Source organism: Mus pahari, chromosome 6 (genome assembly GCF_900095145.1).
Source record: "Mus pahari chromosome 6, PAHARI_EIJ_v1.1, whole genome shotgun sequence".
Lineage (NCBI taxonomy): Eukaryota > Metazoa > Chordata > Mammalia > Rodentia > Muridae > Mus > Mus pahari.
This window is the reverse complement of record NC_034595.1, coordinates 35316947-35336381: the sequence shown is the minus strand read 5'-3', so window position 1 is coordinate 35336381 and position 19435 is coordinate 35316947. Positions and strand designations below refer to the sequence as shown.

General features: G+C 45.0%; 1 protein-coding gene across 2 annotated transcripts in view; it reads left to right on the top strand.

The window, feature by feature from the left end:
• The window catches only part of Ttc39b (tetratricopeptide repeat domain 39B), a 100007-nt gene that overhangs the window by 22542 nt on the left and 58030 nt on the right, over window positions 1-19435 (top strand). Inside the window, exon 2 of one of the 2 annotated variants that reach the window (XM_021200280.2) lies at window positions 3443-3477. In XM_021200280.2, coding sequence (XP_021055939.1) covers window positions 3443-3477 — 35 coding nt within the window. Of the gene's footprint in view, window positions 1-3442; window positions 3478-15424; window positions 15600-19435 lie in introns of those variants that run through there. The other variant, XM_029540039.1, reaches the window with a different exon arrangement.

Here is a 19435-nt window from a genome sequence, read left to right as displayed (position 1 = left end):
GAACTCACTCTGTAGACCAGGCTGGCCTCGAACTCAGAAATCCGCCTGCCTCTGCCTCCCGAGTGCTGGGATTAAAGGCGTGCGCCACCATGCCCCGCTGAAACCCATTTTATTAACTGAAAGATTACCCCTCCCTCCCCCACACACAAATGAAAGTTGGATTTAAAGACCTTGGTCAGAGAATCAACTGTGCCGTGTCTTTTTTCTTTTCTCCCCTAGTAGTCTGCTCTAATTGAGATGGTTGTAGCCCTTGAGACCTGGAGAAGGTTGTGTTTTGTAAACTGCCAGGCCTAGGAGCAGTTACAGGTGGGGATCTGGAGGTGGTCTCTGGAGAATTAGCCTGTATAGCTTCTGACTAAGAGCCCCGTCGTTCAGTTTAGGTTCACATAGGACTTGCTTTGATTTTCTTTTTCTTTTATTTATTTATTTTCGGAGAAAGAATTTTTTGCGATGTAGGTCTGACTGACCTAAAACTCGATTATATAATAGTGTTCTTACGTTAGATAATAGAATTTAAGATGGCTCAGAAGAAAAGCAGAGAGCAGCTTTGTTGGAGTTTGAGAGGGAAAACAAACAAAAACAAACAGACAAACAGCAAAAAACAGGGCAGGCGGGCTGCCACTCGGGAGTAGGTAGGTAAGAAAGTCAAGCCGTTTGAGTTAAGGCCAGAAAAGCTGGGAAGCTGGCAGGCATTAAAGGAAGAATAGAGTTGGTGTGTGTGTTCAGAGGGTGGGATGCCCAGAGCATCAGTCAAGCTGATTTAGGATCTTTGGCTGGTATCTGGAAAGGAGATGGAAGGAAGAAGCTATGGTCGTGAGATAGAAATTGGAGCCTCAGGCAGGCTTAGTGAGATGTGGACGGCTGTTGTGGCCACATAGAGACATGCTCCTTGCTCAGGAAGGACACACTTCCCTGAGGGGATTGTTGTTAGTCCCATTTAAAAAAGCTTTTTTAAAAAAATAAAAAGAAAAGGCTTAATTTTATTTATGTATCTCTCTGTGTATGTACACATGGGTTCATGGTGCCCACAGAGGCTCTAAGAGGGTGTTGGAACCGTTGGAGCTGGGGTTCCAGGTGGTTGTGAGCTCCCTGCTGCTGTTGCTGCTGCTGCCGAGAACAGGACCCAGGTCTTCAGCAGGAGTGGCACCCAAGGATGCTCCTGACAGCTGAGCATCTCTCTGGCTCCACACTCATCTTTTAATATCTTCCAGGAATATTGGACAGATTGCCAAGTGATGGACAGGCCCACATGGGTTGGCCCTTCAAGGGAAGGGGAAATAGTATTTCTTTCTTTCTTTCTTTCTTTCTTTCTTTCTTTCTTTCTTTCTTTCTTTCTTTCTTTCTTTCTTTCTTTCTTTCTTTTTTTTTTTTTTTTTTTTTTTAGACAGGGTTTCTCTGTATAGTCCTGGCTGCCCTGGAACTCACTCTGTAGACAAGGCTGGCCTTGAACTCAGAAATTCACCTGCCTCTGCCTCCCAAGTGCTGGGATTAAAGGCGTGCGCCACCACGCCCGGCGGAAATAGTATTTCTTTGTGACCTTAGACTACCTGGGTGGTATGCTGCCACCCAGGCTAGAGGGACAACTCAGGTCCCATTCTTTCCAGCAAACGTCACAGAACAGAGCTGATCAAAGTTCATGAAAGCAAAACAAAAGGAAATATAGGCATGGATTACCAGGAGGAAGTGGTCTTCTCTTAGTAGGCTTCCACTTGCCCCATACCTCCATTGCTCTTGTTACCCGTGTTTGAGTCCAGCCTATGCGGGGGTAGGGGTGGGGGTGGGGTGGGTGGGGGGCGTGTGTCAGGGCAGGGTGTCAAAGAACAACCTCAGAGTCTTTTTCTCTTCTGTCTTTTGTGGGTTCTGGGGATTGAACCCAGGTTGTGAGGCTTGCATGGTAAACTCCGTCGGGGTCCTACCCCACCAGTCACCAGCTGGCCGTCCCTGGTGTTTCTGACCTTAATGCAAGGCCGCATGGTGCTTCCTGGCTTCACGTGGCATTTTAAATCCCAAGTACTGCAACTGTGACATTTTCTCCTTCTTACAATTAGTTATTTGCTAGATAAACAAGGAAGATGATTATAGATTATAAGTATTGTGGACGAAATAAGTCAGTTGATGAGAAATTATAAGTTGCTATTTTTGGTGACTTTAATTAGTGTGATCAAAGTCCTAACCTTGAGGAAGTGACATTCGGCAGTAAAACCGAGTGGTGGGGATCAGCCTGGGCCGGGGAGGGCCACACTGCTGGGAGACATACACGAACATGGGAACATGGCGTGTTAGAGGTGCAGAAAAGAAAGCTCTGTGGCTGAAGAGGAATGGGTGAGGGGCGGGCTGGAGGTGTGCTTCGAGGTGGGTGGGCAGGGCAGGGGTGTGCGCGTGCCTACCGCCAGGGAAAGGAGGGGGCGGCTCGATGGAAGAAAGGGAGCGCATGTGTGCGGTCTGTATGTGTCTGAGTGTGGAGTGTGTTGTGCATGTGAGATAGGGGGAGGGGAGAGAAAGGACGGAGGGAAGGAGAGAGAATATGAATATTCTGGCTAGTTTTTTTTTTTTTTTTTAAGATTTATTATTTTATGTATGTGAGTACACTGTCACTGTCTTCAGACACACCAGAAGAGGACATTGAATCCCATTGTAGATGGCTGCGAACCACCATGTGGTTGCTGGGAATTGAACTCAGAACCTCTGGAAGAACAGTCAGTGGCCTTAACTGCTGAGCATTTAGCAGGTTTTTAGCCCTGAGAATTTTCTTAATTAGTGATTGATGGGGGAGGGCCCAGTCCATTGTAGATGGTGTTATCCCTGGGCTGGTGGTCCTGGGTTCAATAAGAAAGCAGGCTGAGCAAGCCATGGGGAGCAAGCCAGTAGGCAACACCCCTCCACGGCCACTGTGTCAGCTCCTGCTTCCTGGTTCCTGGCTTGTGTGAGTTCCCATCCTGATTTCCTTCAGTGATGAACAGTGATACGGAAGTGTCAGCTGAATAATCCCATTCCTCTCCAAGCTGCTTAGGTGAAGGTGTTTCATCACAATGATAGTGACCCTAACTAGGACAGAAGATGACGATGCCTTTGAGCAGGCTACTGGCATGCAGCATGGCATGGTGGTGGGCTAAGCCTAGCTTAGGACCGTAGGATTGGTGGGTAGGTTTGAGATAAAGGCGGGAGAGAGCGAAGACTGATGTGGGCATGTCCTGCTACTCATGGGGTGTTCTCTGTCGGGTGAATGAAACGGAGCAGTGACAGCTGCTCAGGCTGAATTCTCTGCCACAGTAAGAGCAGAAAGAAATCTCGCTTCAGTTCCCAAGCTCTTCTGAGGGTGTATTCCACTAGGATTTTTACTGCCCCCCTCCCGCCCCCATCCTTTCCCACCCCACTCCCTATTCATAGACTCATCCTTTTTCTCCATTCTTGAGAACTCACTGTGTGTTTTCCTCCTTTCCAGGATATCTTTGAAGATGCATTGGAGACCATCTCTAGGTAAGGAATAACATAATGAAAAGAGGTGAAGCCAGGCAGGGGTTGTCCACGCCCTTAATCCCAGAACTCGGCAGAGGCAGGTGGATCCCTATGAGTTCAAGGTCAGCCTGATCTACAGAGCGAGTTCCAGGACCATCAGGGCTACATAGAGAAAGCTTCTTTAGATAAACAAAAACAACAAACAAAAATGCGTGTCGTCGTGAGAAGTTGATGGTTCTTGTGTATAAAATGTCAGTATTTCATTCTCAGGGTTTTGAGAGTAGTGGCCACCGTCTGGAAAAACATCCCAAGTCTATAACGAAAAAGTTAGGATGTAATTACACTTAGGATCTACCAAACATTCTCAACCATGTTTAATTCTTGCATTGTTAAATAAAAGAATGCTTTCCAGCAAATTACTATGTTTATAGCTAATGTTCTAAACATTTGTCCATATTATTTACACAGTTAGCTTTATTATAGATTGTTGCTTTTGCTTAGTATTTAATTTTAAGCCTGAGTGGTTTTTGTAATAATTTAAGATGATTGAATATCATTAGATCAAGTAGGATACTGTAGCCAGCTACCTCTCCGTTGTTAGATATTTAAGCTGTTATCGGTCTAATTTTTTTTTAAACAAATTTTTAGCTAGGAGAATGTGGCACAGGATATTTATTAGTCCTAGCATTTGGGAGGCAGAGGTAGGTGAATCTCAGTTTGAGGTTAGCCTGGTCTACATACAGATTGAGTTCCAGGATGGCCAGGGTTGCACAGAGAAACTCTGTCTTGAAAAGCCAAACAGACATGAAAACCCCTCCAGTTTTAAAGAGGACACTGAATCCTCTGGGACTGGAGTTAGGGATAGTAGTGAGTGGCAATGTGGGTGTTGTGAGTTGAAACCGGGTCTTCTGCTAGAGCAACAAACACTCTTAACCACTAAGCCATCTTTCCAGCACTAAAAAAGGGTTAAATGATGTATGTTTTCATTTATATAACTAGGTCACATGTTTGCATTGTTTATGTTTGATTATTTGGAAATAATTAAGAACTTGGCTATAGGATTGTTGGTTTAAAAGGGATGAATGAATATGTTTATTGCTGCTTACATATCCTGAAATTAGCTTGAGCTTCGTAACAGAATGTAATACAGCTCACTGCATGGCTTAAGCAACAGAAACTTACAGTCTCGGTGTTCTGAACCTTGAGAGTCAGAGGTAAAGGTACCAGCGTGACTGGGTTCTAGTGAGGCCGCGCTGTGTCCCACTTGTACAGGTTTGTCTTGCTCTGTCTTCACATGGTGGAGCACTGTTTTTGGGAGTCATCGGTCTCATTTTGAGCGCCTCACTCCTTTGAACTTGAACCATCTCCCATCTTAACTCTTACCACACCGAGGGCGAGGCCTTCTTTGGGAGAGGACACTTCAATCCCTAGCACTTTCAGAAAAGTTTCTTCTGTTTATGTGGGTACCAGTCCTACATGAGCCATGCAGGCTTCAGTATTACCACCCCAGAGTGTGACCTGAAGATTAGTCACACTGTCCTGTTAGGGTTACTACTACTGTCATGAAACACCATGAGCAACGCAACTTGTAGAGGAAAAGGTTTATTTCAGCTAAGGTCCATCACTGAGGGAAGTCAGGAGAGGAACTCAAATGCGGCAGGAACCTTGAGGCAGGAACTGACCCAGGACACAGAGGGATGCCTGCTCACTGCCTTGCTCCCCATAGCTTGCTCTGCCGCTTTTTCATAGAACCTAGGACGACCTGCCCAGGGATGGCACCACCCACAGTGGGCTGGGCCCTCCCCCATCAATCACTAATTAAGAAAATGCCCTACAGGCTTGTCTACAGCCCAGTACTATGGAGGCATTTTCTCAGTTGAGGTTTCCCCCTTTTAGATGACTCTAGCTTCGGCCAAGTGGACCTAAAATTTACCACCATCCATCCTTAAGTGATACCTGTTTTCGTGCTTAAGCATAAGACATTTACGCACCTTATTTGAATCTGTTTACTTTTGTTGTCACTGCTGTTTAGAGACAGAGCCTTGCCTGGCCCTGGCTGGCCTCTGAATCTTGATCTTTCTGTCTCAGCCTCTTGAGAGCTAGGATTACGGGCATTACCGCCAACTTGGACATCTATTATGCTCTTACAGTTCTTAAATTATATGCATCCTAATCTTCCATTTGCTATAGTGTACTTAATACTTTTATGTTGGAACTGTAAATGTTTATTTTGACCACAGGTTTTAATGTTTTTTTTTTTTTTTTTTTTTGTTGTTGTTGGTTGCCCATGAGTCTAATAAAACACAAACAAAAACAAAAGAACAGAAAAAACCACCTTTTCCATTTAGGAATGGCTTCAGATTTGAGGATTTCCTGTGAAAGGAGCAAAGAGAGCTCCCGTGTACCCCGCACTGGCTTCCTTACTAGTCATTTATTAACCACTGCATGTTATTTCTCACACTGAGTAACATGGACCATGCTAGAATTCACATCAGGAGAGTTCCCTACACGGCTTATGACGTGGGCATTGTCCTCAGCCTGGTGCTCTTGCCAAGAACTGGGAAATTTTAAGAGCTGGGGCACAATAAGTAGGCTTCAGGTCATTGGCAGTATGCTGACGAAGGAAATTAGGGGACTCCAGCCTCCCCCTTCCCTTTTTGCCTCCCATCTCCTTTGCCCTGCACTTCTGCCCAGACGAACTGCATTGCCATAGACCTCAAGGTGACGAGGTGGACCAGCTGTGAAGTAAGCCTGAAAAGAGTGAGCCCAAATACCCTTTCCTTATCTGACATCACCTGAGCATCAGCATTTGTTACAGTAGCAGGAAGCCATGGATCACTTATGCCAACTGCGGTCTGTCCATTGTTCTTATTTATTTAGATTTCACTTAGGGTCCCTTCTTTCTCTTATCATCCCAACTATCATACCATGCTGTATTTAGACAGCATTTCTCCTTAGGCTATTCTAGTACTGTCTGTCTGTCTGCCTGTCTGTCTAATCTAATCTAATCTATTTTTTGAGAGAAGCTCTCACCAGTAGTCTTGGCCAGCCTGATGAAAAGAAGTGGCACGTGGACTATATAGTTTGAATAAATTTAAATTGTTTATGAGTTTTGTGACTTGTGTGGCCTGAGGAGGCAAGCTTTTAGGGAGGTGTGGTCAGTCAGACCCATCTCATAACTTGTAGAGATCTGCAGAGATCTGCTACGCGTGTTACACACAACTCCCTATGATCTCTCTTTTGAGATTCTGTTTCTTGGTTGAACCATTTGGTGTTGGCATGTGTTCCATGGTTCACTCACAACAAGCCATTCTTTCCCAGCCTGTGCACATACTCTTATTGTGGTATGTGAAATAGTTTGTTCATAAATGACCTTGACACGGCATAGGAAGAGTCCCTAAAATGCTTTGAACTGGGAATGTGGCCCAGTTGGGAAGAGTATGCTTAGGACATGGAAAGCCTTGAGTTTTATCCCCAGTCAGTAAACTGGGAGTGGTGGTGCAAATGTGTAATTCCAGTACTCAAGGAGATTAAGTTCAAGATCATCCGTGGCCATGTAGCAAGCTTGAGGCTAACCTGGGCTACGTGAAAAGCTATCTTGGAAAAAAAAAAAAGTCTTTGGTGCTAGAGAGATGGTTGTGAATAGGGACATTTGCCACCAAGCCTGACGACCTGAGTTCATTCACCAGGAACCACACTCCTGAAAGCTGTCCTGAACACACATGTCTGCAAGCGTATAACAGTGGGGGTAGAAAAGACGTGGGGCTGTTGCCACAGTACTGTTGAGTGGCTGCAGACTCCTGGGGCTGAGTAGTAGGGGGTGGACTAGGCACTTGGGGGTTTCTCCCTTTGACAGTTTGGATTGACTCTTCCTCATAACCACAGTGGACAATGGGACAGACATCTTTCCTTCTCACAGTAGTTAGAAAGAGTCTAGGGGGACACAGCACATTTGTCTCCACAGTGGTTGTGGGTTTAATGTGTTTTCAGCAATGGCTTCCATGCCCGTAGCACTCTGTTAAGAGTTGAATGAACCCTGATGTAGGAGTTTGTAGGGGGTTAATGGGATCCCGAGGATGCAGGAATGGTGATGGATGTGTCGATGCACAAGAACTTCTGAGAGCTAGCCATGCTTGGAGAAGGTGGAATAGGTAGGTGTGTTTAGCCAGGTTATTAGGAACTTACAATGGAAATACATATTTTTGTGGACATCTTTCCTTCCTCACACCTGATCTTTTCAACCATAAGTTGTAGATGAGTATGTGATAATGTAAAGCCATTTCCCCCTCATTTGGTGGTAATGTGTTATTTTATCTATTTTAAGGTTTTACGGGTAAAATGTTGGCAAATAACTGCTAGAAAGCATTTAGTATTTTTTTCCTGTTGGCTTCAGTGATGATCTTTCAGTGGTACCTGAAAAGGTGAGCAGTGACTGGACCGTAAAGGAGCACACAGAGTTCAGACAAAGGGGCCAGGCTTCCATGGTGCCTGTGGGTTCAAGAGATGAGCAAAAGCCCGTGTCTCTTGGTCTCTGCACGGGGAAGAGGCAAACCCATCAACTGCACGTCATTTTGTAAGGGCAGTGTGGTGGTTTGAATACGCTTGGCCCATGGGAAGTATCACTATTAGGAGGTGTGGCCTTGTTGGAGGAAGTGTGTCACTGTGTAGGTGGGCTTTGAGTATCATCCTATGCTTGTTTTGTTTTGTTTTGTTTTTTGTTTTTTTTGAGACAGGGTTTCTCTGTGTAGCCCTGGCTGTCCTGGAACTCACTCTGTAGACTAGGCTGGCCTCGAACTCAGAAATCCGCCTGCCTCTGCCACACCTGGCTCATCCTATGCTTTTAAGCTTTGCCCAGTGCAGAAAAGAATCTCTTTCTGGCTGTCTATGGATCAAGATGTAGAACTCTTAGCTTCTTCTCCAGCACCACAACTGCCTGGATGCTGCCATGCTTCCTGCCACGATGATAATGGGCTGAACCTCTGAACCTGTAAACCAACCCAGTTAAATGTTGTCCTTTATAAACGCTGCATTGGTCTTGGTGTGTCTTCACAGCAATAAAACCCTAATTAAGGCAGGAAGTAAGGCCATCCATGAGAGTGGAGTCCTTATGACCTAATTGCCCCCTGAAGCCCAGCTTTCTAACCTGGCACCTGAGGATTAGGCTCCAACAGAGGAATTTTGGAGGTCCACAGATACTCAGACTGAAGCATGCCCCGTTGAGAAAATATACTCAAAAGAGAATATAAGCATTTTCACATATTAAAAAAAAACCTCCAGCCAAGAGATAGTTAAGTTGTTAAAAAAGTAAACTGCCCTTCCAGAGGACCTGGTTGGCTTCCCAGCCTCCACACAGCAGCTCAGGATCTTCTGTAACTTCAGTGCCAAGTTCTCTAAAGCCCTCTTTTGGCTTCTCGCCAGACATACATGCAGCAAAACACTTGTGCACATAAAAATAATAATAAAAAAAAGTCCTGCCAGCACAGCGCACTTACCAAGCACAGGATAACTGATGAAAGAGGTCTTTAAAATACATGCTTTTTCACAAAAATGACTTGTGACTGGCTGTTTGTTAGCTCATAGATAATCCACCAGTGCTCAATCTAATGATGCAAACACTACCTGGTGCTGAAGGAATCACTTCTGCCGTTTCTCAACCATTGGTGGACTCATTTTTTTCTTTTTTTTTTTTTTTTTTGGTTTTTGAGACAGGGTTTCTCTGTATAGCCCTGACTGTCCTGGAACTCACTCACTTTGTAGACCAGGCTGGCCTCGAACTCAGAAATCTGCCTGCCTCTACCTCCCAAGTGCTGCGATTATAGGTGTGCACCACCACCGCCCTGCAGTGGACTCAATTTTTACTTGAGCTTTATGTAAATTGCCAGCTCCTTGCAAGCAGGTCCAGACAAGAGGAGAGAGGTCCTGGTCCCGCCGGGGTCTCTCCAGGGCTGAGCAGGATGGCGAGTGTCTGTGGCTCAAAAGAAACACACAGAGCCGGGAGTCTTGATGAAGCAGGAACTCGACTGGATGGCATCAGCTTCTTGCTTATATAAGCATAGGGATTTTTTTGTGGGAGGCAGGGAAGGGTGATGGAGGGTATGGAGTGACTGATAGGGCCAATGGCAAAGCTTTACCTCATCAATGGCAGGGCCAAACAGGTTTTGCTGAGTCACCTCATACGGAAGTGACTGAGACTGGTCTCAAAACTCGGGTTTGGGGCTGGTGAGATGGCTCAGTGGGTAAGAGCACCCAACTACTCTTCTGAAGGTCCGGAGTTCAAATCCCAGCAACCACATGGTGGCTCATAACCATCCGTAACAAGATCTGACTCCCTCTTCTGGAGTGTCTGAAGACAGCTACAGTGTACCTATGTATAATAAATAAATAAATCTTAAAAAAAAAAAAATCAAAAAACAAAAAAACTCGGGTTTGCCCTCAAGGCTCAAACCGGAGCCAAAATGGGGCCCAACATAAATGGCCTGCCAATTAAGTGTTAGATGAGTCCATTGCCTTTTAACCTCCCTTCCAGCTGTCTTTTCCCCTGTCATGCTATCTGTTTTTTTTTTTTTTTTTTTCTACCTTTGATAAAACAGTCACGTAAAATGACTAATAAAACATTTAAAAGCAGATACTTGAGAATTTCATCCTTTGGGATGAACATCTCGACGTTGAGAGTTAATCAGTGTCTCTCTACCCCCCCCCCCCGCCTTCTTCTCTCACTGTGCTCATAGAATGGCATCTACAGAACTCCTCAAAGGCTTAGACATACTGGGCTGAGCGACATTTTACTGAGTGTAATTTAGTATTGTGTATCATACACATTTAGTAAGTCACTAACAAATTAGGAAGCGGTGGCAGGGGGCTTACATGGCTTTCATTATTGTTCAGTCATTTCCGTGCCGTGTGTTTTATTTTGTTGTTCAGAACGGACGTGTAAGACAGCAGTCCTTAGCTGTCATCTGAACGTTCTGAGGTTGCCTGCAGTGCTGATGGATGCCCTTCCAGTGTTGTGTCCCACGGATGTCAGGTAGAAGCTTCTGAGTCTATTGAGGCAGCTTCGCCTGTGCCTTTGAGTACTTAACGAAGAGTTCTGTGGGTCAGCCCTCTCATCAATTAGCGGATTACTTGGCATTTAGAAACTGCGGGCCAATCTAAAAGAAAATACGTCCAGAAGAATGTATGATTTGGTGTAATTTTTGTAAGAAAGTTAATCCCTTGTTTAGCTCTTTGAAGTGACACCTGTGCTTTCAATGTGGTCTCTTGTGGCATCAGTACAGTGCTATCATTTACAGACAGGTTGGCCCTCTATTTTCAACAGAAATTATTCACTAAAATAGTATATGGATGCTTTCCACTTAATTCTGTGTAAGTAAGAATTATTTTCTAGTACACACACCTTTAACCCTATGAAGTAACTGATTTGTAAGTATTTTGTTAACTTAGATATAAAACAAGCTTCACCGATAAATGCCAGTCAATGTTCGATAGATATCGAGAAAATACTGCTGTTTTTATAGAACCATTATACCACTCAAGATGTGAGCTATTCTGATTATTTTCATGCAGCTGCATAATGGCTCTAACATTAAAAAACCATTTTTTATAAAAGAAAAAAATTCTTCTACATTTAACAGACAAGAGAAAAGAACTCTAATTTGCATATTTTCCCATTTCTGAGCTCTACCCCATCAGACCATGGGTAAAAGAATACCTACTTTGCATGGTGGTGGCGCTGGTGCCTCCTTCCTGCTCCTCCTGCTCCTCCTGCTGCTGCTCCTCCTCCTCCTGCTCTCCTCCTCCTGCTGCTCCTCCTCCTGCTGCTCCTCCTCCTGCTGCTCCTCCTGCTGCTGCTCCTCCTCCTGCTGCTCCTCCTTCTCCTGCTGCTCCTCCTCCTGCAGTTCTTTCTCCTGTTTCTCCTCCTGCTGTTCCTCCTCCCCCTCCACCTTTTCTCCCATACTAATTTTTTGAATTTACAAGACACTCTAGGTTTAACAGACATCTTTTGAGCACATTCTCTACATCATAGAGCCTTAAGCTAGTTTGGGGACCAAAGTTGGTTGTATATGGATAAAAATTCTAGAAAGTCTCTAGGTTGTGGGAAGGACCAGCTAGTGCTGGCAACCAATGGGCCACAGGGCTCCCACTGGGTTACCTCACTCAGGGTTCCCTCTGCCTGCCATCTCTCTGGCGGGGCAGGAGGTGGGGGCGAATTCCTCTCGAAACCATGCAATGCACCACTCACCCCATGGTCAGCCATCACATCACCCAGTTACTAGTAGAATTAAAACTGTTAAGCTTATAGTTAACCAATTAGATTTATGTATCAATAATATCACAACTTACAAGATGCCAATACAATAATTTCAGAGCCAATTGATAATGATAAATGTTTTACCCCTATTAATCTAACCTTACAAAACCACAACTACTTGTGGCTGGTAAATGCCACACAGGTTCATGTCCGCAGGCATCTTCCTTCTCTCTCCCCTGAGTTCTCTGTCTCTTCAGCTCTTAGCTCCGCCTCCCTTTTCCCTGTCCAACACAGGCCTCCTCTACACTAATGTAATTGGACAGGGACACTCCTGCAGCACTTCCCTTAGTTTGTTTTTGTTGTGTGATAAAATACACACTAAGGGAACTTACGGAAGAGTTTATGTTGGTTCTCTTCACAGGGGAGTCCACAACAGTGTAAAAGGCACGGCAGCTCTAGCAGTTAGCTGGCTGGTCAGAGCTTTAGACACAAGCAGAAAGAAGAGAGTGAACTGGAAGTGGGGAGAGGCCCTAAACTCTGAAAGCACACCCCAACCCCACTTTCTTCAAACAGCACCATCAACTGGTGGCTTTCTCCCTCAAACCCCCCCCCCCCCCTCCCCGACATCCTCCTCCAACCTGGTCTGGGTGTCAGCACCGCTGGGGCGAAGGGTGCGAACACACATGCGGGTGGTGACTTTATGCCAGAGAAAAAGTAATGGAAGTCTACTGTGTAAATGTTATGAGCAGACAGGCAATCAGTTCTGTACTCATTGGGTAAAGAAGTATGTTTTATGTCTGCCGCTTGCCACCATCCTAAGGAAACACTTAGATAAAGGAAAGGAAAACTAAAGGCTGGGGTTGCATCTCAGTGATGGAGAGCTTACCTAGCGCTTGTGCAGGGCTCTGGGTTTGATTTCTAGTGTTCTCTCTCTCCCTGCCCTGCCCCCGTTCTACTCCCCCATGCCCCCCCATTCCCCACTACAGAGCCATGTAAAAAACTCCATTTTAAGTTATCACACCTTCCAGTGTTCTTAATCTCTAACCTTCTTCAGCTTCTGGGCATGTCAATTGGAGATGCTGAGACACCTGTGGTCTCTGGCTGCTTAGAAGATTTCTAGAGGGCTGGTGAGATGGCTCAGTGGGTAAGAGCACCCGACTGCTCTTCCGAAGGCCCTGAGTTCAAATCCCAGCAACCACATGGTGGCTCACAACCATCTGTAACAAGATCTGACTCCCACTTCTGGAGTGTCTGGAGACAGCTACGGTGTACTTACATATGATAAATAAATAAATAAATCTTAAAAAAAAAATAAAAAAAGATTTCTAGAGTTATGTACATAGCCTACCTCTTGTAATTTTATAGTTGTTATATTCTAATTGATTAAATGTATACCAGTTTATATACATATCAATTCTCACTATCAATATCAATATTTTGAATATACATACACTATATTCAAAATATATACAAAATATAGTTAAAATCTACATTTAAGTTTTGGTGGAGGATAAAGAAATATTAGTTGGAAGACATTAATAATGATGACAAGTTAAGGTGTGAACTACACTGTACCGAGAGTTTTGCAGTTGGATTGCTATGCGTCACCCCTCCCCCCATGCTCATCTTCACAAGAGCAGGTCTCTGATGTGTTCCTTGCTGTCTGTAGTTCTTTTTGGTAGCACAGTATTGACTACATCTGGTGAATATATCTATATAGCTTCTCCTCTGTATAGAATTCCAGGAGAGTAGCAGTTATATTTGCTCCGCTCATCACACTATTTAGCCCACAGTAGGTACACAAATATAGCAACTGTCATTATGTGTACTAACTCTAGTGAGCATTTTTAGAAATTTGGGTGGTTGGGCCAGCAAGGCGGCTCAGTGGATAAAGGTGCTTGCTGCAAAGCCTGACGACCTTGAGCTCAATCTTGGACCCACATGGCAGGAGAGAACCTAACTCTTAAAGGCTGCTCCCAGGTCTTCATATGTGCTGTGGTACCTGTGTGTTCCTCTTCCCCAGCAAATAATAAACAGGTGTAAAAGGGTACCAGGAAGTACAGCTGGTTAGACACAGGTCATATATGGGGCAAATCGTTGTATTTTTTATGGAGAGATGCTGTGTATCTAGGTAGAAAGGAAGCTGACCAGATAGAGAAAGCGATTTTGAGAACAGGTCAGGACAGCTGGGAGCCTCACAAAGCCCCTCCCTAAAGTTGTACAAGCAGAAAACCATTGCTGGAAGAAGAGACAGAGGTGCCTATGAGTTGGCCAGGACTCTGTAGACACAGTCCCTCCTGAGTTCTCACCCACACTGGGTAGAACTGTTAGGGGTGACTTACCTTGGAGTCCTCTGTGAATGACCCCAGTGAACTCATTCGGTCATCAAGCAAGACTTGGCTGGAATGGTTTCTTTGTTTTGTCCTCAGTTTCTTACCTGGGATGACTAGACATTTGTTCACATCATCCCAGGAAAAGTCATGAGCAAGAAGATAATACATTGCATGGAGAGCAGATATAAAAGAAGAAAACACATTATTGTTAAGTCCCGTCCATATGACAGGAAACAGCGAATATTCTAAGTTACAAAGTGTTGGCGGTAATTATCTCTGGGTTATGGGATTGTATACGGTTTTAATCTTTTTCTAGTTATTATTTGTAATCTGGAAACACCAGCTTATTTGACTTGATAGTAACTTTTTCTTTACTGAAACAGTGTCTTGTATAGCCTAGATTGTCCTGGAATTCACCATGTAGCTGAGACTGGTTGCAAAATCTTGATTCTCCTGCCTCCACCTCCCCGGTCAGGGATTACAGGCATGTGACACCACATCCAGATACTACTTTTTTTTATCAGAAACAATAATGGATCCTATAAGAAGACAGTTTCAGCTGTTGTGAGCTGAGCCCTTGTTAGATGGAACCAAGTTACAGCTACAGAATCTTGCTTATTTAGGCTCTGTGCAGTAGAGTTCTTTAAGGATGATGTTTTTGGTTTGGGATTAGCCAAATCCACTTCAAGGGCTGGGCTTGATAAGGTGTGTTTATCTTGGCCTAGAATTTGGGAAGAGGAGGCAGTAGGACCCTGAGTTCAGGATAGCCTGGGCTACAGAGCAAGACTCCATGTCAACAATCAAAGCTCAACCAAAAACCCACAACTCTAAACCCAAACACACTTGAAATAATATTTATTAGATGCCAATCTGAAATTGGCCTTTCCAGTAATTTAACTGTCATGTGATAGGTGTTGGCCACTGAAATATCAGGCAAGACTAAAAGCTATGGAGAAACTGATTTTTCCTTATTCTGTGCCCCTCGATTGTCTTTTAAGAAAGTCAGTCCATGGGTAGGAAATGTAAGTCATATCTGGGAATAACAACCTGTTCTCACATTTTTCTTAAAGTAATTCATGCTACCTCTTGATAGATGGAGAAATGCCTCGGTTAGGTGAGAAATCTCTGAGGGTCCTACAGGTTTTTATAAGCCCAGTCCATCTCTACCTGCTGTGCCTGCTCTAGGATAATTAAACAGTGATGGATTAGGACTAGGCTGTGGCAGGGATTGGGGAAAAAAAAAAAATCTCCCAGCATCCCTTCCTGCGGAAGCGGCCGCCACAGTAGTGAGTGTAGCTGCCACTGTCTCTGCCAGGTCTTAAATTCACCCCTGCAGTGCTCCGCGAGCCGGGCTGATGCTGGTAACTTCTCTGCCAGGTCTGGCCATTGAAGGTCTCTCGAGACTGGGGAACGAAGCAGACGTTGAAGGTTTCTGTTGGTTTTACATTAAGAAAGGACTCCTCTTTTAGTTGGTTTTTAAAAAGATCTGGTAGGAGAGAGAGCCATCCTCACAGTGGAACCGTGTTCTTTCCTCTGAAGTTACAGCTGCCTGCCGTAAACCCGTGAGTATGTTGTATTTATTTAGCAGTTCCAGGGGGACATAATTGCCAGGTCCTCTCTAAGTCTGTGAGGATTTATTTACGGAAAGCTTTGGGGAAATAAATTAAAGAGTTCGGTTTCATTAGAGACCTGCCGGTTTTGTCAGATGACATTGTCCTCTTAGCAGCTTCCTGTCAGGCTTGCCGGGTCTTCCCACGCCCCCTCCCTTTTTTGACTCTTCCCAAGGGGAGGAGGGCGAGTGCTGTAATTGCAGAAAGCCGCATGCATGTCTGTGTCTGTGCCTGTGCGCCTGCCTGTGCCGCAGAGGCTGTGGTCCTTTCCCAGTGCCCTGTGGCGGGCTGACGGTGGCTGGCTGACCGGCTGCTGCAAGGTGTGCCCTGGGGCTCCCGAGACTCCCACAGCAGAACAATGGCAGCAGGAGGAGGCTCACTTGTGTTTGTTTGTCTTAGGTCCTCTGCTGCCTTCTTCCTAGTATTTTTAACTTGCTATGTTAATTAAGACCTTAAAGATGAATAAAGTGATGTTCATTCAGAAATAGCCTGTGCCCTTTATCCTAGACCTTCAGCTCCTACTGGGTGGTATTGGCTTCAGCTAGTCTCCTCAGCAGATCAGGGCGACTCTGAGCCCCCCCAGAAAGTGAGCTCTGCCTCACGACATTTTTAAGTTGTGCACTGGAATCCCTGCTGACCTGTGTGCCTATGTGACGCAGATCCTGAACTCAGAACATCTGTCCTGAGTCATCGTGCCCCACTTTCCCCCTCTGGAATTCGCCAGAGAGCGCAGCTGTTTCGTTGCTGGATTGGGGAACGCACCCTGAGCATCCTGTAAGCACAGAGGTTGATTTGGGATTCCTCTTGTGACCCCACACGTTCTTGATTGGGCTTTGTGAACTGATTCATATCAGTTGGCCATTGATATCCTTTCTGTATCCTAAAACCACATCAAAGTGGTTTTTAGAAGTGATATATTCAGAGGTTGGTAGTCAAAATACTTTTAAACACCAACTGGTAGCAGTCATCTTTGTACATGTAGTATGCCTGACTTAGGCTGACATAATATAGGAGCTTTCCAAATGCCAGTATTTGGTTGATTTCCTGCAGACTAAAAATAAGTACAGGATTTTTTTTTTTTTTTAAAAAGAAAAAAAATCCCAGCCACCTAGAGATCAAACATCTGCTGTTTTTATTTTTAAACATTTTGTCATACCTAAATGCAGCAACTTGAATTTAATTAGTAAGGGTTGCTAAATTTAGGACACTCTGCCTTTAAACTAACAAAGAACATTCATTCATTCATTCATTCATTCATTCATTCACAAATGTTTACATTTGTTGCAAAGCTTTTTTTCAAGCTCTGGGGAGATGAGGCTGAAGAAAACATTGTATTTGGACTCTTGGAACAGACATTTTAAGCAGATAAAGGAGGCAGTTAAAAACTAATTACCAAGTTATTTCATTAGAGCTGTGGTGAGCTTTTCAGCTATATAAACTACAGGCTACTTTTATGAGCAGCTTTATATGGGGCACATAAATGCTTGAAACTTGTGCTGCCCCAGATCTTTGGTCATGGAGCCTTTGAGTTCTTAGCTGGAGAGGTATGTTAGAAATATTTCCATTAGTTCAATGACCATGCACTAGGCATGGAAAGTACAGAGTTTAGATTAGAAAGAACTGTTTCTGCTTTGGTTGGTCCACTCAGGACGGAAGGGAGACTAGATATCATGTACAGTCTGTGCCACCATTTTCCTGTCTTAGGGGAGACCTAGAACTAGACTGAGCCAGGCCTAATGCCTTCTCTTCTTACTTACAGCAACGATCCTATCACAAAGGAGGAAAAATGACTCAGGTTAAAGCACAGGGCTGTTCAGAGTGCTGATTGTAATGACAGAGTCATGCCCATTGCCTGGGGTCATCAGAGTGCTGATTGTAATGATGCAGATTGTAAGCGAGTTAACCTGTGCTCCTGGAGTGATTGCATTGTGTCTCCCAGCTGGAGGTTTACTGGGGGGAGTCTTCCCCAATTTCCCCCTTTGGTATAAGTTTCAGTGTGTTGCTGGGTATCATAAGTGATAAAAAGGAAGAAGTGATTATTTCCTTTGGCCCCAAGACCAGACCTTCTATCATTTGCGCTTGCTTTCCTCTTGCTCACTTCCATCCTCACCTCCTTTTAGAGGCAAAGGCTGTGTATGGACAGACTGAGCTTCAGTGGTGGGCCAGGGAAAGACCTGCAAGAGGTTCATCTGAGAAAAGAAACGGCCTTGGGAAGAAGCTAACATTTCTTGCACTTCCTGTTCAGATTGCTGTCGAGTCCAGATGGCTGTCAACCTTAGCAAAGGGCCCCCCCCCCCCCGGGTCCCACAGCAGTGTGTCAGCTCCTGCATGCAGTAAGGAGGCAGAGTGACTTCAATAGACACATTCTAGCAGGTTTCCCGTGACCTGCCACAGTTTCTAGGTAGGACTAGGTGCCACTGCTTCTTGGTGGGAACTGTGACAAAGAACTGCGAACCCATGGGATCTGTTAACACCCCCCCACCCCCCTTGTGCTTCCAGCTTCACCACATACCTTAAACCCAGCAGCTTTGGCTGAGCCGGGTCTGTTCACCCAGCCACTGGACAGTTCTTAGTTCAAGTGTTAACAGTTTGCAAGCAGAGTTTGCTCTCTTAAAGCTTGTTTGAGCCTTGACCGCTGTGCCCATCCTAGGAATTGTCCACCCTCTGACTGTACCCGTGTATTTGCCGCCTCTGCACTGAGGGCGAGAGCATGGTGGCCAGGCCAGGCCTGCGGGTGTTAGAGACCCCTCTCCAGGCTAACACTCAGACTAACTGCCATGTGGCCTCGGTGAGAAGTGGCAAGTGCTGCTCTAATGCAGACTTTGTGCCTAGCATGTGGATTTGTGCACATTTCACGCGTGGATTCCTCTTCTTTTGATGTTTATTCAGTCCACAGGTGTGGATAGTCCTTAGTGACTGTCTTAGTCAGGGTTTCTATTCCTGCACAAAGATCAAGACCAAGAAGCAGTTGGGGAGGAAAGGGTTTATTCTGCTTACACTTCCACATTGCTATTCATCACCAAGGAAGTCAGGACTGGAACTCAAGCAGGTCAGGGAGCAGGAGCTGATGCAGAGGCCATAGAGGGATGTCCTTTACTGGCTTGCTTCCACTGGCTTGTTCAGCCTGCTCTCTTATAGAACCAAGACTACCAGCCCAGAGATGGCACCACCACAAGGGGATCCCCCCCTTGATCACTAATTGAGAAAATGCCTTACAGCTGGATCTCATGGGGGCATTTCCCCAACTGAAGCTCCTTTCTCTGTGCTAACTCCAGCTGTGTCAAGTTGACACAAAACTAGTCAGTACAGTGACCATTCAAGTGGCACGGATGGGTTTCATTAGTGATTATGTAGATTAGTCTACTATAGAATGAAATCATGTTTGAAATCATGCAGGTGGCTGCACTTTAGAAGAAGGAGAACATGGGGCTAAGACTTGAATTTCACTTGTGGTTGGGGCTGTGGTCATTATCTTTTTAGACAGAGAGTCAGGCAGAATTTGAGCCTCTCAATTATCCACAAACCAGGACCTAACACAAAACATTTACTTGCTGTTCACCTCTGTAATAGCTTAGGGTTTTGCTTTGCTTTCTCTTTTCCTCTCTTCTTCCCTCCCTCCTCCCCCCTCTCCTGCCTCTCTTTCTTTGCAGTAGTATCCAGTTGTGGAAGCCATTCCATCTGATGGCTTTGTATCACAAGCTGAAGTAAATATAGCGTATCATCAGCTAGGAGGGCATGGGAGTTGGAGAAGAGGAAATGCTGGTCTTCATTTCTTTTTCTTTTCTTTT